Source organism: Daucus carota, chromosome 4 (assembly GCF_001625215.2).
Source record: "Daucus carota subsp. sativus chromosome 4, DH1 v3.0, whole genome shotgun sequence".
In the NCBI taxonomy this organism is placed as follows: domain Eukaryota; kingdom Viridiplantae; phylum Streptophyta; class Magnoliopsida; order Apiales; family Apiaceae; genus Daucus; species Daucus carota.
In genome coordinates this window covers 13,880,108-13,906,615 of record NC_030384.2, presented here as the reverse complement: position 1 = coordinate 13,906,615, position 26,508 = coordinate 13,880,108, and the positions used below count along the sequence as shown (strand labels likewise).

At 37.7% G+C, this 26,508-nt stretch overlaps 1 protein-coding gene across 1 annotated transcript; it reads right to left on the bottom strand.

Moving 5' to 3' along the window:
* Nucleotides 1–8,878: 8,878 nt before the first annotated feature.
* LOC135152201 (uncharacterized) lies at nt 8,879–9,868 on the bottom strand. The gene has a single exon (XM_064092038.1). The coding sequence runs from the start codon at nt 9,866–9,868 to the stop codon at nt 8,879–8,881; it is 990 nt and encodes a 329-aa protein (XP_063948108.1).
* Nucleotides 9,869–26,508: the final 16,640 nt, after the last annotated feature.

Here is a 26,508-nt window from a genome sequence, read left to right as displayed (position 1 = left end):
ACTAACTTCTGTCATTATAGAATAAATATCAAGTGTAATATGTCTTCAAGTTGGTTGCATGCCAACTCCTAGGAACTTCAACTCCTTCCAGGGTCTGGAGCTTGTATGAGCCATGGCCTGTGACAGCCTTAACCTGGTATGGGCCTTCCCAATTTGGAGCCATCTTGCCTTTGGGACCCACTCCAGAAGCTTCAATTTTTCTAAGTACCAGATCTCCTTCCCGGAAGTATCGCTCCTTAACCCGTAGGTTATAGTAATAGGAAGCTCGTTTCTGGTTTTCCACAATCTTAGCATGAGCTTCGTCACGAATCTCATCAATCATATCAAGTGCAAGTCTCATACCTTCTTCATTGGCTTCTGGCTCATACTGCTGGACCCTGGAGGATGTATGAGTGATTTCAAGTGGCACCACTGCCTCGGCTCCATAAGCCAGCTGAAAGGGGGTTGCCCCAGTTGAAACCTTGCAAGTGGTTCGATACGCCCATAGTATAGGAAGTATGTCGTCGGCCCATGATCCCTGGGCCTTCTCGACTCTTTTCTTCAGCCCATCGAGGATTATTCTATTGGCCACCTCAGCTTGTCCATTAGCTTGAGGGTGAGCAACTGAAGTAAAGCGCAACTCAATCGAGTAGTCCTCACAATAACTTTTAAACTCAGCGTTATTGAACTGAGTCCCATTGTCTGTAACCATGACTCGAGGTATTCCGTACCTGCAAATAATGTTTTCCCACACAAACTGGGCAACCTGCTTGGTGGTTATCTTGGCCAGTGGTTTGGCTTCAATCCACTTAGTAAAATAGTCAATAGCTACCAACAGAAACTTCCTTTGCGCGCTAGCAAGAGGGAAAGGTCCAAGAATATCCATCCCCCACATTGCGAAGGGGATAGGAGTATTGATGGATGTCAACATCTCAGGTGGTTGTCGTACAACTGGGGCAAACCTTTGACAACGATCACACCTTTTCACATAGTCTTGAGCGTGCTTTAGCATATCTGGCCAATAGAATCCAAGGCGAGTTACTTTATGAGCCAATGCTCTTCCACCGAGGTGTTGGCCACATACCCCTTCATGAACTTCTCTAAGGGCTTCCCGAGCCTCATCCGGCCTCAAACATCTTAAATAAGGGATCACATACGATATTCTATATAAGATCCCCTCAATGAGTACATACTTAAGGGCCCTTACCTGTAACTTTCGTGCTTCATCAGCATTAGGCGGCAGATGACCACTTTGTAAATATAACTTAATCTCATCCATCCAAGTGGACCCTGTGTCAATGGGAGCAACTAACTTTGCTTCAATGCTAGGGGTTCTTAAAACCTGATAATAAACACTTCCTGAGCATACCTCATCATCGGAGGATGCAAATTGTGATAAGGCATCAGCCTTGGTGTTCTCCTCCCTTGGCACATATTCTACCAAGCATTCTTCGAATAGTGCCATCTGGGTCTTTACAATCCTTAGATATTTTAGCATAGTCCCTTCACGGGCTTCAAACTCACCATTCACTTGGAAGACTACAAGCTTTGAGTCACCACAGACCTTCAAATTCTTTACCCTCAAGGTTCTAGCTAGGCCAAGTCCAGCTATCAATGCTTCATACTCTGCTTCATTATTGGTGGTTGGAAAGTCTAGCTTAATAGCATATTCCACAGTAAAGCCATCAGGGCTTTGGAGTACAAGTCCTGCACCACTACCTTTTGTTTTTGAGGCCCCGTCAAAAAATAGTAGCCAATATTCTTTAGGTTTTTCTTCCTTAGTAGGCTCTTCTACCTTGTCTCCTTGCCCCCCGACTTCCTGGTTGCTAATGGTGCATTCAACTAGGAAGTCAGCTAAGGCCTGAGCTTTAATCGCCGTTCGAGGTTTGTATCGGATATCAAATTCTCCAAGCTCAATGGCCCACTTGATCAATCTTCCACTGGCCTTAGGGCTATGTATAACATTTCGGAGAGGTTGGTCTGTCAAGACTTCTATCTTATGAGACTGAAAGTAAGGTCTCAACTTCCTCGAGGCCGTAATCATGGCCAAAGCAAACTTTTCGATCACTGAGTAATTGAGCTCCGCTCCATGCAGAACCTTGCTCACATAGTACACTGGTTTCTGGACTTTGGATTCCTCCCGAACCAAGACGGCACTTAGCGCTTGTTCCGAGACAGCTAAATATACATACAGGGTTTCGCCCTCTACGGGTTTTGATAAGAGTGGTGGCTCTGCCATATATTTCTTTAGATGTTCGAAGGCCACTTGGCTCTCATCCGTCCATTCAAAGTTCTTAACCTTCTTTAATGCTTTGAAGAAAGGCAAGCACTTATCTCCTGACTTGGATACAAACCTTCCCAAGGCTGCAATTCTTCCTGTCAGTTTCTGAACATCCCTTACACTCTTTGGGGGCTCCATATCTAGGATAGCTTTTATCTTGTCGGGGTTGGCTTCAATACCACGCTTTGAGACCATTAGACCGAGGAACTTCCCAGAACCGACCCCAAAGGCACACTTAGCTGGGTTTAACATCATCTTATGCGTCCTCAGGACTTCAAAGGCCTCTCTAAGGTGTTCAAGCTGATCCGCTTTGTTCAAGCTTTTCACCAACATATCGTCTACATATACCTCCATAGTCTTTCCAATCAGATGTTTAAACATCTTGTTCGCAAGGCGTTGGTATGTTGCTCCTGCATTCTTAAGTCCAAAGGCCATAACCAAATAACAAAATACACCAAAGTCAGTGATAAACGATACCTTGGGTACATCGTCCTTGTCCATCCGGATCTGATTATATCCGCTGAAGCCATCCATGAAGCTCAGCATCTCATGGCCAGCGGTGGCATCTATTAACATGTCTATCCTTGGAAGAGGGAAACAATCCTTCGGACAAGCATCATTCAGATCAGTGAAGTCTACACACATCCTCCACTTTCCATTGGCCTTCTTGACCATAACAGGGTTCGCCAACCATTCTGGGAATTGTATCTCTTCGATAAAACCTGCTTCCAACAACTTATCGACCTCCTGTTTAATGGCTTCTTGCCTTTCAGGGGCGAAGTTCCTTTTCTTCTGCTTAATAGGTTTCCTCGCGGGGTTTACATTCAACTTATGAGTCATGAATGAGGGATCGATACCTGGCATATCAGCCGCTGTCCAAGCGAAAACATCACGGTTGTTCCTCAAGAACCTCACAAGCTCTAGTTTCAAACTTTCCTGGAGCAATGCTCCAACATAAGTGACCTTTTCGGGTTCTTCTGTATACAATTGGATTGGAACCAAATCTTCGGCAGGCTTGCCTCTCCTTTCCTTTTCTTCTCGGACATCAAGGTCCTCTATAGGTAATACTTGCCCCCCGGCTCCTCCGGATCTTAATGCCCCGATGTAACAGCTTCGGGCCATTTTCTGATCTCCTAATTCTTCTCCAATTCCGTTCCTGGTCGGGAACTTAATCTTCATGTGGTAAGTAGACGGGATTGCCTTAAAAGCATGTATCCAGGTCCTTCCAAGGATGGCATTATAGGTAGACGAAGCTTTAACAACCAAGAAATTTATCATGCATGTGGCTTGTCTGGGTTCGGTACCCATAGTTACAGGGAGTTGGATCATGCCTTCAATCTTGGTTTCCACATTGTTGAAGCCATATATAGGCATATCCGAGAGTGTGAGTTGATTATCGGAGTATCCCATCTTTTCATAGGCATCATAGAACAAAATATCCACTGAGGCTCCATTATCAATGAGCACTCTTTTTACGGACGAATTTCCGATCACTGGTGTAATTACTAAAGGGTCATCATGGGGGAATTTTACCTTTTCGAGGTCGACGTTATCGAATGCCATTGCGTAGTCAATTTTTGCTCGCTTCGGGGGTTCTCCAACTATACTCATTACTTCCCTCGCATAAGCTTTCCGTGAATTACTTGAAGTACCAGCAGCTGTAGGTCCTCCGGAAATCACGTTAATCACAGGCCCTCGAGGCTGGGTTCTCTTATCATCATTGTCTCTCCCACGGTTATCATTGTCTCGATAACTTTTGTCTCCATCCTTGGTGAATTTGGACAACTTGCCTCTTCGGATCAAGAATTCAATTTCATCCTTCAACTGCCGACAATCATCGGTCTTATGTCCTGTGTCTTTGGGGAAGCGACAATATAAATCTTTGTTACGTTTCTCCGGATCTGTCCTTATAGGCTTCGGCCATCTAACACTTTCATCCTTCTCAATTTCCAACAGGATTTGACTCCTCGGGGCGTTAAGCCTGGCGTACTCAGTAAACCTCGGCCCCAGCTTCTTTTTAGCGGGCGATTTTTCCTCATCTTCCTTCCGGGAGTACTTATTCTCAGCATTATACTCCGTGTCATTCCCACGTTTCTTGAAGTTGGTATTCGGTCCCTGATTGTTCTGGGATTTTCTCAAGCTTTCCTCCGCCTTTATATACTTTCCGGCTCTCTCTTGTAGATCGTTCATATTGTCCGGAGCCCTCTTGGCTAGAGATCGACGAAAATTGTCATCGGTGGTGCCTTGTTGGAGTGCAATCATGGCTACCTTCTGATCAAGGTCTGGGACCTTCAAGGCTTCTTTGGTAAAACGATTCATATATTCCCTGAGTGATTCGTTCTTTCCTTGATGCAAATTCATTAGAGAGGCAGAGCTCTTGGCATGTGTTTTGCTTCCAACAAATTGCCCTATGAAAGCCCTGCTCAGGTCAGCAAAACAAGAGATAGAATTAGGGGGTAGGCGACTATACCAATGTTGGGCCATCCCACTCAAGGTTTGGGGAAAAGCGCGGCACTTGATTGCTTCGGTGACGGGTTGGAGCAAAAGAGCGTTCATGAAGGTCCGAACATGATTAGCGGGATCACCCGTACCATCATAAGCTTTAATGGTTGGGAGCTTGAATTTTCGGGAAATTCTTGCACCCATGATTTCTTGCGTAAAAGGGGGAACCGGGTTATCAGGATCGCCTGCTGGTAACAAGTGAATCTGATTCATCACGGTTTGACGAGGGGCTTCATCCCTAGATTCTGGGGGTTGCATCCTTGCCTGGTCTCTTTTTAACCGTGCGATTTCCTCTTCATGGGCCCGGATCCTTTCCTCATAAGTTATTGGCCCCCGGGGCTCATTAGTTTCTTGCCTGTGGCGGCGTCGACGGTGCCGAGTATGATCGGTTTCTCTCCTTCTTCGAGGGGGGGTGTCACGCTCTTGCTCCGATTCCGAGGAGTCGTAATCAGTTACGTGTACATAGTCGTCACCCGTGCCTCCACGAGTGGTTGTCGTGACGGTTGAGTAATGCGTGCCGGTGTCGGTGACGGTTGCAATTACTCGAGTCAGAGGGGGCAGCGAGCCAAAAGTCAGAGGAGTAGTAGTCTGAGCAACGGTCGCACTCAGCGGAAGGGTGGTAGTTACGGGGGTCGATTCAGTCGAGACTCCGGTGGTGGCTCGATTGCGTGGATCATGGATTTCAGAACGTGGTCCGGTCATGGTTGTTGTTGTCTTCCCACAGACGGCGCCAAATGTTGTAGAACTAAAAACGGGGGTGAGCGATTCGTGCTTCGGACTGGTCTCGATGTGAGATGCCTACGTATCTTCTGCGTGGATAAGAATCAAGTCCAAAACGTAGTTCTAGTTGTGAGGGGTAGAGCCCTTTATATAGGCGCTTCGGAGTTAGAAGTGGGACGGAAGTATGATTCCGTGTATCAGACTTCTTATCGAAGTATGCCTCGAAGCAAGAGATAAGATAGAACTCTTATTCTCTTGTTGTTGACGTTTATCCGAACTTCTGAATATTTATCTGCTAGAGTCAGATGTATCATAGAATTCAGACTTGTTACTGGTCCTCTGACTGGGCCTTTATTAATTAATCACGAAATTATCTAATAAATAGAGACTCAGGCCCCTTTTTAACTGGGCTTTAGTGTTCTTGGGCTTTTAATATCTAACAATAATTAAATATCACTTCTGACCCATATCACTTTGCCTTAGAAAAATTTTCTAAGAATGATTGATCCGGATTGGATTGTATAGCTTTGTTTTTGCCTTAGAAAAATTTTCTAAGTATGATTGATCCGGATTGGAATGTATAGCTTTGTTTTTGCCTTAAAAAATTTTCTAAGCATGATTGGTCCGGATTCGGTTGTATAGCTTTGCTTTTGCCTTAGAAAAATTTTCTATGAATGATTGCTCCAGATTAGGTTGTATAGCTTTGCTTTTGCCATAGAAAAATTTTATAAGCATGATTGCTCCAGATTAGGTTGTATAGCTTTGCTTTGGCCTTAGAAAAAATTTCTAAGTATGATTGATCCGGATTGGATTGTATAGCTTTGTATTTGCCTTAGAAAAATTTGCTAAGCATGATTGCTCCGGATTCGGTTGTATAGCTTTGCTTTTGCCATATAAAAATTTTCTAAGCATGATTGCTCTAGATGAGGTTGTATAGCTTTGCTTTTGCCTTAGAAAAAATTTCTCAGTATGATTGATCCGGATTGGATTGTATAGTTTTGTTTTTGCCTTAGAAAAATTTGCTAAGCATGATTGCTCCGGATTCGGTTGTATAGCTTTGCTTTTGCCATAGAAAAATTTTCTAAGCATGATTGCTCCGGATTGGATTGTGGCCGATTGCTTCTTTCGAAATTTTTTTGTAATAATGTTTTGATCCGGATTGATTGCTTGTTTTATGGCTTTGAATAGTTTCTAAATTTGGTTGATCCGGATTAAGTTCTATAAATGGATGCTTAGAAAAATTTTCTAAGCATGATTGCTCCGGATTGGATTGTATAGCTTTGCTTTGCCTTAGAAAAAATTTCTAAGCATGATTGATCCGGATTGGATTGTCTAGCTTTGCTTTGCCTTAGAAAAATTTTCTACGCATGATTTATCAGGATTGGATTGTATAGCTTTGTTTTTGCCTTAGAAATTTTTTTTAAGAATGATTGATCCGGATTGGATTGTATAGCTTTGTTTTTGCCTTAGAAATATTATCTAAGTATGATTGATCCGGATTGGATTGTATAGCTTTGTTTTTGCCTTAGAAAAATTTTCTAAGTATGATTGATCCGGATTGGATTGTATAGCTTTGTTTTTGGCTTAGAAAATTTTTCCAAGCATGATTGCTCCGGATTCTGTTGTCTAGCTTTGCTTTTGCCTTAGAAAAATTTTCTAAGCATGATTGCTCCGGATTCGGTTGTGTAGCTTTGCTTTTGCCTTAGAAAAATTTTCTAAGCATGATTGATCCGGATTGGATTGTATAGCTTTGCTTTGCCTTAGAAAAATTTTCTAAGCATGATTGATCCGGATTGGATTGTATAGTTTTGCTTTTGCCTTAGAAAAATTTTCCAAGCATGATTGCTCCGGATTCGGTTGTATAGCTTTGCTTTTGCCATATAAAACTTTTCTAAGCATGATTGCTCTAGATGAGGTTGTATAGCTTTGCTTTTGCCTTAGAAAAAATTTCTAAGTATGATTGATCCGGATTGGATTGTATAGTTTTGTTTTTGCCTTAGAAAAATTTTCTAAGCATGATTGCTCCGGATTCGGTTGTATAGCTTTGCTTTGCCTTAGAAAAATTTTCTAAGAATGATTGATCCGGATTGGATTGTATAGCTTTGTTTTTGCCTTAGAAAAATTTTCTAAGTATGATTGATCCGGATTGGAATGTATAGCTTTGTTTTTGCCTTAAAAAATTTTCTAAGCATGATTGGTCCGGATTCGGTTGTATAGCTTTGCTTTTGCCTTAGAAAAATTTTCTATGCATGATTGCTCCAGATTAGGTTGTATAGCTTTGCTTTTGCCATAGAAAAATTTTATAAGCATGATTGCTCCAGATTAGGTTGTATAGCTTTGCTTTGGCCTTAGAAAAAATTTCTAAGTATGATTGATCCGGATTGGATTGTATAGCTTTGTATTTGCCTTAGAAAAATTTGCTAAGCATGATTGCTCCGGATTCGGTTGTATAGCTTTGCTTTTGCCATATAAAAATTTTCTAAGCATGATTGCTCTAGATGAGGTTGTATAGCTTTGCTTTTGCCTTAGAAAAAATTTCTAAGTATGATTGATCCGGATTGGATTGTATAGTTTTGTTTTTGCCTTAGAAAAATTTGCTAAGCATGATTGCTCCGGATTCGGTTGTATAGCTTTGCTTTTGCCATAGAAAAATTTTCTAAGCATGATTGCTCCGGATTGGATTGTGGCCGATTGCTTCTTTCGAAATTTTTTTGTAATAATGTTTTGATCCGGATTGATTGCTTGTTTTATGGCTTTGAATAGTTTCTAAATTTGGTTGATCCGGATTAAGTTCTATAAATGGATGCTTAGAAAAATTTTCTAAGCATGATTGCTCCGGATTGGATTGTATAGCTTTGCTTTGCCTTAGAAAAAATTTCTAAGCATGATTGATCCGGATTGGATTGTATAGCTTTGTTTTTGCCTTAGAAAAATTTTCTAAGTATGATTGATCCGGATTGGATTGTGGCCGATTGCTTCTTTCGAATTTTTTTTGTAATAATGTTTTGATCCGGATTGATTGCTTGTTTTATGGCTTTGAATAGTTTCTAAATTTGGTTGATCCGGATTAAGTTGTATAAATGGATGCTGGATATTTGTGCAAAATAACAGATTGCTTGACTTCATTGCTATAGAATGGATTTCCATACATGTCAAGGATCAAAAAACGTGATTGCTTCTTATTGACATAGCTATTTAGAATTTCGGATCTCTTTCAGAATTTCGGCCCGGGGCCGATTGAGGGGAGTCCATTCGGGTTTGAATTTTTTTATCTTGGTGATATTCTTTCCTTGGTCTCTCTTCTTTTGAGCTACCCTGCCGGGTCATCCTCATAGCTTGAAGGACATCGGTTTCCTTAATAAAATTTGCAGCCATGGCATAAGCAGCTGCCAGGCTCTAGGGTTCCTTGTTGATTAATTCAACAACATATCTTTCGTTGTGTTCTTGGTCCAGGTTCCTTCTGAAGATGCTTAGAGCTTCGCGCTCGTCCAGGTTAGAAATTTTGTTGATTGCCTCCTGGAAACGCCTCATGTAGTCCGCGAGTGCCTCGTTGTCATACTGACGAACTGTTTCTAAGTGACACATGTGGAGTTCATGCTTCCTGTTGGCCCGGAACCTTCTGAGGAAGGCTTCCCTGAAGTGTTTCCAGGACCCGATGCTCCGGGAGGGAATCCTGCTGAACCATCTTTGAGCCCCTCCCTTGAATGTGGATGCGAAGAAGCGGCACTTGGTCAGGTCATTGTAGTAATAGATCTGGGCTATCTGTTCAAAATAGTGCAAATGCTCTTCCGGGTCTCCTAGTCCGTCGAAGGACTCGAAATTATAATGCTTCATATTTTTTTGCCGAGGAATGGACTCGAGGGAATGACTGAAGGGGGTCAGGGTTCCCCCTATTTCCAATCCGGAGTCATTCCCCATCTTTCGGTTGAGCTCGTTTATCATGTCTCTTAGGTTAGTCTGTCCGGGTCCCTCATTTTCATCATGTGATATGGGCTCAGGGGTCATCTCCGTTCGGTATTGTTTGGACCGGGACCCTTTTGTCAGCTTTTCCTCTTCTAGTTGGAGTCGTAGAGCAATTTTTTGTTCTAGCTTTTCTTCTTCTTCTTTCCGGATTTGCACTCTTTTTTCGGCTAGGATCCTCTGCTTGGTTGCATCGCTTTCTTTTTGTTTCTTTTTCTTGGTTCTTTCTCCGACTCGGTCAAAGACTGAGCCCCGGGATTGATGGCTGTTCCCGGAATCTTCGGACTCGTTAATGATTTCAATTTCTCTACGGATCCCGCCCTGGTGCTCTTGGTACAGTTGCATAGCATCTACAAACTCTTTGCTAGTTAAGTGAATGGTCTGGTTGGGAGCGACCGGGACATCAATGTACTTATATTGGTTCATTTCGATCATGACCCGGGCATCATCAGGATTGATTGTTTGGTTCTCGTCCGGGTGAAGAGGGGTTCTGAGGCGAGATCCGGGTTTGGATTGTCCTGGTCCCCCGGAGGGACTATGTCGGACCTGGTCGACTGGGTTTGATTCTTTTTTACCATGATTATAGCACAGGGTATATGGTTGCTTTTTTGGTAGGAGTGCACGTGTCTGGTGACAAGGGTTAAGAGTCAACTTTACTATTTTGGGTTTGTGCTAGAAGTAGTTAGGAGACAAAAGTATAATGGCTATGGGACAAGCTTTTTGATGTGCAACAGACAAATTTAGGGTTTTTCTTGGTCAGGGTTTGCTAACATGAAGGAAGTGGGGGGCAAATGATAGGATATAATCCATTCCAGCCAAAATTACACTGATCCAGCTACAAAACCACCTTTGGGATCATTCCCCTCACATCAACTCGGATACAAGTGTGATCCCGCTACGACAATCCGCACAAGGTCACCCGGTCCCGCTACCCCAATCCAAGAAGCAAACAAAGTCCCTTCTGAGATGTCCCAGACACATAACAAACATGACCCCACATGTCTGTTACAACAGCTGGTAATGGTCGGAGGAATGGATGCATCCAAATGTACGAATCAGTACATTCTTAGAGTCATCCTCAGCCTCAACGCCCGGGACACGTGTAAGGCGCTGGTAAACAGAAGATGTCCTTCTTGGACCACCACAGCAGTCAGGACACGCGTCAAGCGATCAGGACCTACAGTCGTTCCCAGATGAACGGTCAGGATCAAAGGTACCAACCCTTAAACCCTAGTCCTTCACCCATAAATAGGGAAAGGAACAAAGGTTTAAGGGTTACGAAATACATACACTCAAAAGCTCAAACACTCACCCTCTACATTTTATGATATCTTCTACTTTCCATATTCCCCTTCCAAAGCCACCAACTTACTCTCACGCCGGAGGCGCCGCGGGGCCACAACCCCCCTCCGGTGTTGTTTTGCAGAATCCCACCAGCAGCCACACCACGACGAAACCATGCACGGCGGAGGAAGGACCGGAACGGAAAATGGAGTTATCCATTCCAGCCAAAATTACACTGATCCCGCTACAAAACCAACTTTGAGATCATTTCCTTCACATCAACTCGGATACAAGACCAGTCCCGCTACGACAATCCGGACAAGGTCGCCTAATCCTGCTACCCCAATCCAAGAAGCAAACAAAGTCCCTTCTGAGACATCCCAGACACATAACAAACATGACCCCACATGTCTGCTACAACAGCTGGTAACGGTCGGAGGAATGGATGCAGCCAAACGTACGAATCAGTACATTCTTGGAGTCATCCTCAGCCTCAACGACCGGGACACGTGTAAGGCGCTGGTAAATGGAAGATTTCCTTCTTGGACCACCACAGCAGTCAGGACACGCGTCAAGCGATCAGGACCTACAGTCGTTCCCAGATGAACGGTCAGGATCAAAGGTACCAACCCTTAAACCCTAGTCCTTCACCTATAAATAGGGAAAGGAACAAAGGTTTAAGGGTTACAAAATACATACACACAGAAATGGGTTTGGTTCGGGCAGCTGGAGAAAAGCTCACACACTCACCCTCTACATTTTCTGATATCTTCTACTTTCCATATTCCCCTTCCAAAGCCATCAACTTACTCTCACGCCAGAGGCGCCGCGGGGCCACAACCCCCCTCCGGTGTTGCTTTGCAGAATCCCGCCAGCAGCCACACCACGACGAAACCATGCACGGCGGAGGAAGGACCGGAACGGAAAATAGAGTTATCAGTAACCAATGCATATGGAACCACTTTATAAGCTGAGTCTGCGACTGACTGCAAGGTTTCTTGATCTACCTGGTTGCATGCTCACTTTTTAATGGCAATGACTGAGTCCTGGGAGTGACAACAACAGAAGGCTACATGGAGTAGTGCCATGGGGTTGTAAAAGGAACTGCTTTAACTTTAGCCAAAGCTGCAGTAGCTGCAATAAGAGACTCTTGAGAGCCTTTTCAAAGGTAAATAAAGTCTCCTTAAATAACAAACAGCTGTAGCACAATACAGTTATTTAACAGAAATTGTAGCAATTCATATTCATGTAAAACTTGATTAGGTTCAAATATATTGCTGTAGATAATTTTCAGAAATTTATAAATGTCAGTACCATGAAAATCATGCAGATTCCTAGAGTTGGACTATGTTACCAACCAACGGTTTCGAGGACATATCAGAGAGGGTTGCCGTGAATATAGTAGTGTTATCTGAACATCTCAAAATCTTGCTTGCTTGTATACTCAACACAGGCAAGGCGAGGCGTGAAATTATTAATATGCAAATAAAAAGAATTAAATAAAATAAATTACAACTATAACCTAAAACCTTGTATAGAGTTCTGCAAATAAGTTCAACAGAAAATCAGATTAGGTTGTGCTTAAATTGCCAAGAGCTCTGTTTGTATCCAAAGTTCCCTAAAATCAATTAAGAAGACAAAATCAATCATGCATTATAATCGATGACTTGCAATATTAATTATTTATGTTAGGTGTATGACAACTTAACAAATAAACGATATTGATTTCATTAATGCCTGGTTGCGTCTGCCAAAAGATTGTTAGTGCAGGACATTGATCCTACCTATTGTAGTGTCAAAAATATTAAAAACCAGATATATTCAGCCATTATATTCAAACTTGATATCAATCATTTATTGGGCATGAATGAAATAACAATTTTGTTACAGGAGATAACGAAGAAAGATTGTTAGTGGAATTTATTTACATTGAAGGACCAATGACATATGACTTTGATAGTGAATACCTGAAAAAATAACATTTTCACATGGCTCAAAATAGGTCAATGATACATAATATGAAATACAATAAGCTGAAATAGTATGTGCAAGAAAACAATCAACAAAGCAGTAAAAATATAAATGTCTTAAAACAGGGTTAGAATGAGGAACGTAACGGAAATGAAGGTGGATCCAGGTTCCAGGCAGGAAATTGTGTCCACCCCCATGCTAAATGTAGAACTTTCCAGACCTCTTCTCCCTTCTAATCTTGAAGAAATGCCACCAGGTTGCTCTAAAATTTTAATATTCAGAGCAAAAAATGAAGATGCCTGATGAAAATGAAAATGAGCTGTGCTATAATCTAAGGCACAAATGTCAGTCTCCAAATTTAGTAGATTCTTATAAATGCTTGAAGGTCACTGAATTTCAGAATCTCAGATGCAATCCCCAGCTAAAAGTTGAAACCTAATAAAGATTGAAACCGAATCTGTTTAAAAGCACAAAGACACCGAGTACTAATTGCTTAGAGTATTTTCCCATTATGACTTCCTATTAATCAGATTGCTTAGATAGTTAGATGTGTAGTTTCACAGATTGCATGAGTACCAAGCCAGTAAGGCACCATTGTCACTAACTTGTGTAGTTTAAAAGTTAATAGTTAAATTAAGATCTAAATTAGTAGTACCAAATGAACTACAATGAATAACAGAATTATTTGTTTCCGGGTAGACATAACAGGAAGATATTTCTTGAGTCGAAATGCATTAGAAAACAATGCCTATATTATGGTGAGTACCTAGTGTTTTTCTAAAGAGGTCCCAATCTAGATTTCTTGAGCATCTCAAGAGAACAATACCTGGTGCTTCAGTTGATGTATGGACTCCATGGCTTGGATGAGTGGTTGGATCATTCCGACTACCAAGTGGTAAACGGGAACCTAGCTAGCTTGTAATTGAAAAAGAAAAAAATAATTTACGCTTGTACATATATAAAAATTCTGGGATTGATAAATACCAAAAACTACATTGAGACGAATGAGCACCTTTATCTCTTAATTGAAATAACAGCGGTAAAACACACCCTGGTCAAACAAAACAATCCATCTGCCGGCAATACCATTTGATATAAAACACAGAACATAATGAGTAATTATATCCTGTAATAAAAATTGAAAAAATCTTGCTTTTGAAGCTAGTGTCCACTTATTAAGAAACTGGAAAAATGTACATGTTATTGGTCAAGAAATATGTAGTTGAATGCAAAAGCTTGATGGTTCAAGTATAACAATTACTGTTGTAAATAAAGAAGAGAAATTACATCATCCCAAAAGTCTGCAAGATCCTCAGGTGACTGAAGCACTGCCTTTCTAATGTCAATGATTTCTCCCAAAGGTTTTTGTATCAGTGGTTCATACCCAGAAGCAAAACTCGATCTCCATATATAACTTAGTGAACCCCACTTCATGAAATCACCTCCAACATCATTGCTTTTCTGAAGATCCACAGGCCGGAAAAAGCAAGTGAGACGTCCCTTGGTAAGAGTTAAAGAACATGAAGAACTGTTAGAGAAACTCCCCACTGCAGAATTTACAACCCTCGAGACTCTTTTCACCCTTCGGTACATATTGTGCAGCACTGTAGCTGTAACTGCAATGTATGCTGTATACAGAAAATATATAATCTTGATCAAATACAACAAAATTAACACAGTAATATCATTTCTTATTATCGGTTCAAGTATGCAACAAAAATATAACGAAAGCAACACAGTAATATCATTAAACACTTTACATGCACCGTCAATTGCTAACTCAAATCCCAAATCCCAGAACATATGACTGTCTAATTTTACGACCTATTTGTGATTTAGCCAGATTGTACATTCAATATTACTAAAGAATAAAACATTGACAAAGAAGAAACAGACACAATACACACTACACACCTTTTTACTTGGTAATGAATTGCTGGTTAATGTTTGCTGCTAAAATTGGCGATACAAAAATATTGACAAAATAGGGTAAAAATATCACAATCAAACACATAAACAACCATAATTTGGAGAGATTTAGCATCAAAAATGAACATTACTTGTGAAACTGGTGGGATACTACTGGGAGGACAAAGAGCTACTTTTTATATTTGAATTTATGCAAAAAGGGAGCTTGGAGAACCACCTTTTCGGAAGTAAGTATTAAGGTGCACAACAGCTTGGAGAACCACCTGAACGGAAGTAAGTATTAAGGTGCATTAAAGAAAATCTTTAGTATACTCTCAAACAAACCTGGTTTAGAAATAACAAAGGGGGAAAACCTGAATAAGAATGTTTTTTTTTATCTTATTTACAGGTTCTATTAGCATTCTAGTTGCATACTCTAATATTACAACCTAACAATCATGAGCATACAATCATCCTACTGCTAAGATATGCTATTGTCGCACACTGATCTTATGCATCAAAAGTGGTATGTTGCACCCGAATAAATGAGGACTGTTAGAATAAATGAGGATAAATTTCAGTTACTGAATTGACCAAAACTCCAAAAGTGCATAAAAAAGATATAATTCTAAGTAGTTAAGAAATAGGAAGCTTAACAAAAATATAGTAGCTCCAATCTATGAAATTCTAAGTAGATAAGAAATAATAATATAAATAAGAATAATGCCCGCGCCACATATAAAGGATTTGTAGAATAACAAAAAATGAATAGCCTTCCAAGTGAAAGCTCTAAGCTACTTTGTCATTGTTCACTAATATAATCTCTACAAATCCTTTATATGTAGCCTTTACGATGGATGTATACAAATTCTTGACACCAACATGGGTACCTGTATCATTGTTTGTCCTTGTACAGTTCGTAACTGCAAGGGGAATTTACACATTTATTGGAACTACTTAGATAATGAATCACGCTGTAAACACTACAACAAAACTGGCATCAGACAACACTAGTCAGACAACGGACGCTGGAAAAAGTGTTGGCCGAAATAAAGACACAACACTTTATTTTCGTTCTCGAAAAACTATTGTCTAACACCTACGACCTACAACGGTTAAAAAACTGTTGTCTAGTAAATTTAATCAGACAACGGTATCTTAACTGTGGTATTGTGTAATGATGCATGTTAGACAACTGTTTTTAGAGCCGATGTGCGAAGAAACTTCAGACAATATTTCAAGAAACCGTTGTTGTAATTAGACAAGTGTTTTATTTGTTGTGTTGTTTACAAGCAGTTCAAACGAGGGTTCCATAAAGTGTTGTGTGACTGGAAAATCTAACATACAAGTGTTTTTGTTAGCATCGTATCATGACCTTATAGACAAGCCTTTAACTAGTAAAACATTGTCTGACTGAATGACTTTTAAGAAAATAAATGTGCATAAATGAGTGCAAACATTCAAAAGTCCTAACCAAAGTTATAAAAAAATATTCAGTTTCTTAGTAGTCGTAGGCTTTTCTTGCATTAGATCAAGTATTGATCAAGGAAATGCGAATTTTTAACTCATAAAAATGAAAGTTCATTATACAACGGTTTTCTTCCCATAAATCATTGTCTATACTACTTTTATACAACGTATTTTCCCTAAACGTTATTTGAGCTTAATTTAAACAATGGATACTCCAACAAGGGTATAACTTCCGTAACAGGTGTGTCATTTTCAATGATAGAACATAGATGCGTATAAAAACCGTTGTCTATTAGACACTACATGACAAAAAACACATTTTTACAATAAGACAAATTTTGCGATTAACTAGTAATGTTAAAAAAACATACAAAATAAAAATAAAAAATTTTGATTTTTTTTATACATGACTAAATTGTAAGTTCTCGACATCCGTACGGTTAGATTATCAAAATAAATATTTATAAATTAATATAGATCTAATCGTATACATAACAAAGATTTGATCTAGTACTTTCTAAATGTAAACATAAAACACATACTAATATTTCCGTCCGAAGTACAAAATTGTCTTGGTATTACAAATGAACAATACATATTTGCATATATGCATAATAGATATATATTTTTTCAAACAAAGAGTACAAAAATAAGAATTGATCGAAGAAATGCGAATTTTTAACTCATAAAAAAAGAAAATTTATTATACAACGGTTTCCTTCTCATAAACCGTTGTCTCCACTACTTTTATACAACGGATTTTCCCTGAAGCGTTGTTTGAGCCTATTTTAAGTAATGGATTATCTTACAACGGTATAACTTCCGTAACAGTTGTGTCATTTTCAATGAAACAACATAGGTGCGTATAAAAACCGTTGTCTATTAGACACTAGAGGACAAAAAACACCTTTTTACAATAAGACAAGATTTACGTTTGACTACTATTGTTAAAAAACATACAAAAATAAACAATAATTTTTTTTTATTTTTTTTATACATGATTAATATTGTTAGTTCTCGACATCCGTACGGTTAGATCATCAAAAATAAATATTTATAAATTAATACAGAGCTAATTGTATTCATAGCACAGATTCTATCCAGTACTTTCTAAATTGTAAACATAAAACACATACTAATACTTACGTCCGAAGTATAAAATTGTCTTGTTATTACAAATGAACAATACATATTTGCATATATATATATGCATAATATAAATATATTTTTAATACAAAGAGTACAAAAACAAGAATTGATTGAGGAAATGCGAATTTTTAACTCATAAAAATGAAAATTTATTATACAACGGTTTCTTTCCCATAAACCGTTGTCTACACTACTTTTGTACAACGGATTTTTCGTGAAGCGTTGTTTGAACCTAATTTAGACAATCGATTCTCTTACAACGATATAACTTCCGTAACCGTTGTGTCATTTTTAATCATACAACATATGTGCATATAAAAACCGTTGTCTATTAGACACTACAGGACAAAAAATACTTTTTTTGTATTGTTACATTTGACTAGTATTGTTAAAAAAACATACAAAATAAACTTAAAATATTATGACTTTTTTTATACATGACTAAAATTGTTAGTTCTTGACATCCGTACGGTTAGATCATCGAAAAAAATATTTATAAATTAATACAAAGCTAATCTTATACATAACAAAGATTCTATCCAGTACTTTCTAAATTTTAAACATAAAAACACATACTAATACTTACGTCCGAAGTACCAAATTGTCTTGGTGTTACAAGTGAACAATACATATTTGCATATATGCATAATATAAATATAATTTTTCAGATAAAAAATATAAAAATAAGAATTTTTAACTCTTCAAAAAATAATATTTAACAATTACCTTTTTATTGTTAAAAAAATTATAGGATTATTGTTAAAAAAATACAAGATTATTTTTCTAATTTTGTTAAATTTATACATAATAAATTACTAGGATCAATTATTTTGTTTACTAGACACAATAATCCTACTATATTTTTATTAAAAGTTCTTATAAGATAAATATAAAATATTTATTTTTTATATCACTAAATTATTATATATTTAAAATTTTATTTTTTATGATATTTTGATAATCGACTATAAATAAATACTTAACAATTTCATTTATTTTCAAAATTCAACTACACAATATATTAAAATATAATATTTTTATTATTTATAATACAATATTGTATTTCAACTTTCCAGATAAACCATTTCACTTCCCCCACATAGTTTTTCGTTTCCCCCCTTTGCCATTAATCCAAATTTTCGGTTCCCCCTTCCGCATCTTTCTTTGTATCTTTCTCCTTCTGTATCTTCCGTTTTTCTTCTCTCTTCTCTTCTCTCTCTGGCCATCTAGATCTATTCTCTTCTCTCTCTCTCTCCAATAATCTCTCTCGCTGTCTCTCTTCTTTGTCCGGCTCTCTTTTCTTTTCTCTCTCACAGTCTCTCTTCTCTTTATCCTCTTTTTGTTTGTGATTATGATGTTTTTAATATACTAAGAGTTGTTTTTGGATTGCTTTGTAAGTGCAGTGTGTTGATTCCCTGAAGCACTTAAAGGAGAATTAGGATTTGATTGGCATCTTCATTCCGCTTTTGTAGGTCCAAACCCTAGATTCTCAATTTATATTTTTTAATCAATTGAATATTGAGTATGAATGTGTCACTAATTGATAAATATTTCACTTTGTTGTTTATAGGAATGATATTGAAGCAGAAGCACTAGTGTGGCAAATTCATTGGATTGTGTTAATTTTTTGTTACTTGATTAAGTGGTGTGGCTCTTGTTTTGTATGCTGTGAAATGAAATTACATGTGTAGAAGTGGGAATTCTGTAACTAGTAAAATGTTGATTATTTGGTTAGTAGTAATTTCTCGGTTGGAGTTTTTGTCAATTTAAAGAGATGGCCAGAGATGTGATTCATTCTAGAGGAGATTTTAGTTAAGACTCTAGAAATAGATGATAGTCCCTTAACCTCGAGGATCATTCAATTGATAAAAACAGAGTAAATAGGTGTTATTGTTAAAAATTTGTAGTGTTAACACTTAAACAGCCCTACTTGTGTATATTAATTTGTTTTAATACCAATAAGATGAATTTGTGCTTACAGGGGCGTATGTAAACTTAGTGCCCCCTGCAACCTGGATATTTATATTTTATTCCTAGAGAACCATCTGCCTTTAATATTGTGGTTGGATACATTGTTCTAGATTAAAAACTCATGTCTTGATATATTGTGTTCATTGTTTCTTGCAAATTGCATTGGCTCTGCATTTAACGTGAAGGGGGCTTCTACTGTGCATTTTGGGTTGGCTGAAGGTGTAGATCAACACAACTTTAGAAGTGCCTGCTGTACATACAAATGCTGTAAAAGTTATTTTAAACACACTCAGAAAGCACACACATAAAGAGAATCATAAAGCACACACATAAAGAGAATCAGAAAGCACACACATGTGGGAGGCTTTACAATTAAATATATTTTATGTTAATTATATATTACAGGAATGATCAGGAGAGCATGCACAATCGTTATCTTCTACGTCCACAACCGAGAAATTTGGAAGCAGCATCTTAGAACAGTCATTAACTACAGGATGCCCTAGACAAGTACCAGCTTGTTTCAGAGAAGGTTATTAGCATGCCCGCTCTTTGTGTTTATTATGTTTTCACCAGATGGTTAATTTTCATCACTTTTAACTTTTATAGTGTGTTGCCCCAGCATGAGCTTAGCTTAGCTATCTGCTTGTTTAAGTAGTTATGCTCTTTTATTTTAAGTCATTCTTGTTTTATTCTAAACTATGGATTTCTGCTTATTTGATATGAAAATGGAATACATTTTCTTGACTATTTACAGTATTGTTGCAAGAGAGCGTTACAAGGGGTGGTCCTGTATTTCTATTAGGTATAAAGTTCATAGTCCATATTGATTGGCGACATAAATATATAGCATTGAGACTAAAGCTATCTATTTTCAGCTTTGTATCTTATTAAGAGCTTTAATTGTAAGTGTTTATCAATTACAGGGAATGCATACTTGCGAGCACTGCAAGGAATAGAATATCGTGTAATATGGGAAGAGTCAATGGATGAACGACCATGGGAAAAGGCACGATCAATGTATAATGATGAGTTAGAAGCAGGGTATAAATCCGTATCTTTGTTGGATGGAATTGTTGGATGAAAGGTGAATATTAGTTGGTGAATATAATTAGTTGGTGGATATTTACTTGGTGGATATATATTGGTGATTGATATTTGGTTTGTACATGGTTGGTTGTTATGTTGGTAATGAAAACTTTTGTTTATCAATTTTTGGCTTTGTTAATTATATTTTCTAGTCTAGTTTATTTGATTCGTGGTTTTACTTTTAGCTAATGGGACATGTAAAGGGCCATTGTTACAAGTTACATAATACAATGGTCACTGTGATAAAACTATTGTCTATGATATTTTTAACTAATAATACATGTAAATGACAATTGTTATAAACAACATTATACAAGGTCACTGTGATAAAAAGTATTGTCTCAAGATCTACAAACAACACAATTTTAAGAATAAAATCGTTGTCTAAGACATATACAAATAATTATATAGTAGTAACAAACCATTGTCTGAATCAATATTATTCGAGCATTTGGAACAAAAACCGTTGTAGAAGAGCTCTCACACAATTGTTTCATTATATAAACTATTGTTATAAGGAGCCTTATAAAGCGATCATTGCTCTAAGACCGTTGTACAAGGTAGTAAAACACGAGCCTCTATAACGCAAACAATCTTGTCTGATACTCTTATTAACAAGAAAATATATCTACAAACCGTTGTGGATACTCCTAATAACAACACGAATTGAAAACATGTCTGTTGTTGTTAATTGTTTATAACAACACCCTGTAAAATGATTCCGTTGTTGTTTCTGGGTTTAACACAACACACATTTAAACATAAACCGATGTGTTTCTTCATCTTACACAACGGTTGGTACCGTTGTCTGAGGCGCGTATCAGACGGCATCGCAATAGACCATGGTTTTTCATGGTATCAGACAACGGGCAAAAACGCTTGTCTGATGCTGTTTTTGTTGTAGTGAAATATTATTGAAAGGCAATTGAAACTTGTACAGTTAAAATCAGTATAATATGGAGATCCTATAAGAACTGTGGAACTCATGTTATTATGTGGTATTTCTTCTGGAAAGATACAAACCAAAACATCAGTTAAAACATTAGAAAGGCTAAAACAATTAAATACAGAAAATCTTTTTATGTGGTGCCCCTTACCATAGTGTCCTGAACTTGATTGCCTTCCAGTAAGCGAAACACCATGTTCAGCTGTGGCAGCCATCTGAATCTGTTTCTTAATACTGAAGCCCTGGCCTTTGCGCTTGGATACTTCATGAATAAAAAAATAATGAGTTTACCACAAATAGTTCCTACATTCGTCAACATGTGTTGAAATGGTTGCAAATATTTTCACTATGAAACCATACTAGTCCCATTATCAGTGGAGACACATGATTCTTAATGGACAGCAGAAGAATGAGGCTGGCTTTCTAGTGGAGTGTTCGAAATATCTTTCATTGCCGTGCGATTAGATGCCTTAAGCGTACCTATACATAGTCATTGTGGCACGTCACAATTGGTCAAGCATAAATGTTAACGTTATTATGATTGTCGTGTTGTGCCTGAGCTAATCCCAAAAACCCGCAAAAACAAAAAACGATATACTTTTTTGAATAAAAACAGTAGACTCATACAGGGCATGATGTCTAACCTCCCTGCAAATCATGTTCCGATGTCTTTGTTCCTCGTTTCCAAACTATAGACCAAATATTCAAAAACATTAGCATCGGTCATATACATAAGAGACGTATGAATTGTATCCGATGGATTGTGAATTGTTATGGAAAATACGATACATACTATGAGATAGAGCGCCTGCACTTGTCCGATGGCAGCTGTCCCCCATCGTTGTTGTTACTAATCGATAAGAAGCGTAGAAACTAATTATGTATTGGTTATATCTAATACAACCTCCATGTTAAACCTCTGAGTTTATTGCCGATATCATTGTCTGGGTTACTCAACTCTGCTGTCCATGCTGCGTACGGCTGTGATATTCAGAGACTCACGCACGTTTTCCGTGATCAGTGCTCATCTGTTGCCGTGTTCGACAAATCAGTGGGAGATTATGTATCTTCTACTATTCAAATCTATCTATAAACTAAATTCATGCTAGTGAAGCTTCAGCTGGAAATTCTACAAATGTCCCACTATTAAGGTTACGAAGGTAATTTCCCACGTCTATTTGGGTTAGTGGATGATCCATTGTCAGACCCGCTTGCATTTTACAGTGTACTTCTTCCTAAACTTCGTGCTCCAAGGGTGGGCTTCAACATATCCAGTGACAACAGGTGAACAGCGCTTCTTTCAAATTCAAATGTCCCACTTTTCATGCCTTGATTCGTTCTCCTGTTAATTTGTGAAGCTCTGATCTGTACATGCGGTGTCGTATTGGAATCTGACGATAAACATGAATGGAGACGCCTAGAAATCCTCGAATTCTGGTATTTTGCTATATATTGTGTGTGGTGGGTTTTCATACAGTGTTTTCTTGAGCGTGCTTTTGATCTTTATTGTGAACTGCAGGCTCCAAACGTTCTGCGTCGGCTACTTCTGGGTCGCCGACTAGGCTTCTACCGGGTATTGTATCTCTTGGTTTTTACTTTCAAATGGGTTTATCATGTTGCGGGTTTGCAAGACACTTTCAAACGTACATTTAATCACATGTACCCATTTCCAAAATGCACGTGATGGGATTATTGGGTGATCCAATAATCCATCTTCTCATATCATTGAATATATTCTTAAAACACAAGTCTCTTGCTGCATTGACGCACACCCCGTTACTTGCATATTTAAATTTTAAAGATGCATTTTTTCAGCCTTGAGTTAATACTGTTTTGCTTGATTTGTTCTTGCGTATTCATCTCAAGATCATGTTATGGTTCACTTCTATGCCATTTATTCAATTTTTTTTTCTAATCATGTTTCAGTATTATTTTTACAGAATGATCAAAGTGATTTACAGAAGAAGAGTTTTAAACTTAAATAAGGTACAAACATGATCCAAATATATTTTAATTACTTTATTGTGGCCTCATCTTTCTTTTTTGCCCTTATACCATGATTGATAAACATGTGCAATCAGGTTAATATCTTTTCTTTTTAGTTGTATGTTGCAATTTAGTGATTGGTAGCATGTTGGATACTTGCAAGGTTAATGTTTTAAGATGAGGTAATTGGCAAAATGCTCCAGGAAATTACAAGGTGGAAGCGCGGATAGTATTGCAAGGTTAGTGTTTTTACTTTTTTAATGTTATTTGCCACACGATCTTATACAAGCCACTATTTTTTATTATTTAATTGATACGAGTTGGTTATTATCAAATTTATTTACATACTAATAGTAAGGATCAAATCGGGGAAACCATGATGTAGATAAATGTGTAGTTGACTGTTACGTTGGCATTGTAATTTTGCTTGATTTAAAGTAGATGTGATTTTTGTAGTCTCTATTCGTTTTTAAATACTTAGCCAAGATCTACTAGAAAAATTAAGATTTTGTTAAGATACAAAAAAATTAAGAAATTTCAATGATAGATTAGTTGGTTACATAGTGGGAAATAGTTCCCATAAAAGCCATTTAGATAACGCTCAAGATCCTGAAATTGCCTGAAAATTCAGGATCCCGATGCCCATCAAGGTTCATTGCCCTCTGTTTTGCAGCCGCAACTTCTACTTCACTAGCAGACAATTTATATGCTCCCCCAGCAATGGAACACTTGAAAAAAAACTATATGATTCAAAGTTCCATTTTTATCAGAGAGAATTGTATCAACCTGACTTAACTACTCATTCACATTTGATGTTTGTGCTTGAGCAGGAATTGCTAATTCTTGGGCAGATGAAAGTGGAACCTATTACAAAATATATTAGAAGTGGAAAGCCTAAAAGACATTTAGCTTTGGATTTTAATAGTCTTTAACATAATTTGTAGCTCCGAATCGAATATGAATGAATTACCTATATGAATTAATTCATATTTCTGAAATTTATAGGTTTGAAGAGAATATCGCTTGGACCTCATACTTCTCATTCACCTAAAACAGGTATTTTTAATCTATTTATATTTTTTCGTATTTAGATGAATATGTGTGTATCAAAATTATACTTTGAAATGTTGGAGATCAATCAATGGTTAAGAAAGAGTGAATTCATATTCCTCCTTTTCGTTAACAGCAGATACATACATATGATCAAGGCCTGACAAGTCACAAGCATTAGCATATTCTTCTGTTTGACACTTTTTTAGATTTGATGGATTTCATTTGGCTTGCGGTCCTTATTGATAAAGAATTATTGCACTTTGAATGGTAAATATGCACAAGCTACATACTTGCATTCGTTCTTTCTGAGGTTTAAATTTAGTGCCACTTGAAAGTATACTTTGTAGTTTGTGTGATTTGCGCAGAGGTTAACTTTTTTTTTCTTTCTGAAGTTCTGTTCCAGTGAGTAATTGTATTAGTAACGATATGGGAGCAGAGAATACACAGAACTCAAGTTTGCATTCATTACCTCATATACTAGAGGTAATAACCGTATATTCACTAGGTGGGAGTGCCTCCAAAACCGAGATTGTTGAAGGAAATAACAGATACAATTGTTCAACAGTCAGTGCTGTTTTTACCCGAAGAATACCACCGTGAGATCATTTGATCTTGATTGTATCATGCTTATGTTCCTTTTGTTTATCGGTGATCAATATTTATACATCCTGATCATTTGTCAGGTTCATGCAGATATGCCTCTCGATGACATACTAAACCAATTTCAAAAGGGTAGCAGTCATATGACAGCTTTGTTAAAATCCAAAAATAATATGAAACCTCCATCAGTGGATGAAGATAAAATTATGGATGGAACAATAAGCAAAGAGAGTTATCGGTTAAGTTTCTTGCTCTCTAGCACATGAAAATATGATTTCTGTTTTAGCACAGTCTTCTGTAAAAAGAATGGTTGATGGTCAGTGCATAGGTAATAAGGTGCTATATACTCAAATTTCTACAGGGTGAACTTGAGATTTCAGATTTTGGGTGGTTGGTGCACACATTCACATTTAACAGAAGGCAGACCATGTGCGGAACATTAATTTATCTACCACCTGAGATAGGTATGTCCATTACATGTGTATTTCATGAGCATTTCATCCTCTAAAAGTGTCAATAGGTTTGAAACATATGTTTGTTACATATTTGATGATGTCACAGATATCTAACTTGATTAGTGTGCAGAAGCAAATATCAGAGTTTAACTGGAAATCAGAGTTTAACGACTGCCAGCTGGATCAGAGTTTAGCGAAAATCAGATTTTGCAGGCGGCTGATTTTCAGGAGCAGATCTGGATAAATAAGGAAGATAAAGATCAAGGGAGATTGTGCAGATCAGGATAGCAGAAGGATAGCTACTGATTAGATTATTTTAGGAAGCAGATAATTATAAATCAATCAGTAGATATCATGTAACTGTGTATATAAACACAGATTAGGGTTTACTCTAGATGAGTTAGAACGTGGAGTATATTGTTCTTATAACCCAACAGCTCTTAGTGATAAGATATAAATCACTAAGAGAGTATTTGTAACCTACTGAGTTTTGTGAATAAGAGTTTACTTTGTTAATTCTCTTGTTTGAGTATTTTGTTATTGATTGTGTTCACTATATTAATTCATATAGTGAGTTAATTCGGCCTAACAAGTGGTATCAGAGCGAGCTCTGTTGATATACCTACAGTGAGATTTTAATCACACAATCATGTCTGAAAAATCACAAACTTCAAACAGTAGATATGAATCACTTAGGGTTCCGGTCCTCAGGGCATTCGAATATCCTGTCTGGAAAGTTAGGATGATTATGTTTCTGGAGTCCACAGATCCAGAATACCTGGATAGGATTTATGATGGTCCACACATGCCAACAAAGCTCTCGGTTGCAGTTGGAGATGAATCCCAGAAGATGATTCCCAAAGAAAAGAAAGACTATACTCCTGAGGACATCTCATCAATCAGTAAGGATGCAAAAGTGAAACACTTGTTGCACAGTGCTCTGGACAATGCTATGTCTAATATGGTGATTGGGTGTAAAACTGCAAAAGAAATATGGGATGCTTTGGAAATCAGATGTCAAGGAACCAAATCCATCAAGAAGAACAGAAAGACCATACTCACTCAAGAGTATGAACACTTTGATTCAAAAACTGGTGAATCATTGACTGATCTTTATGACAGGTTTGTCAAGCTGCTGAATGACTTATCTCTAGTAGATAAAGAATATGATTTGGAAGACTCGA

Coding starts and splice junctions, on each gene's coding strand:
- LOC135152201 (XM_064092038.1), bottom strand. CDS start 9,868: ATGAACCAATATAAGTACATTGATGTCCCGGTCGCTCCCAACCAGACC.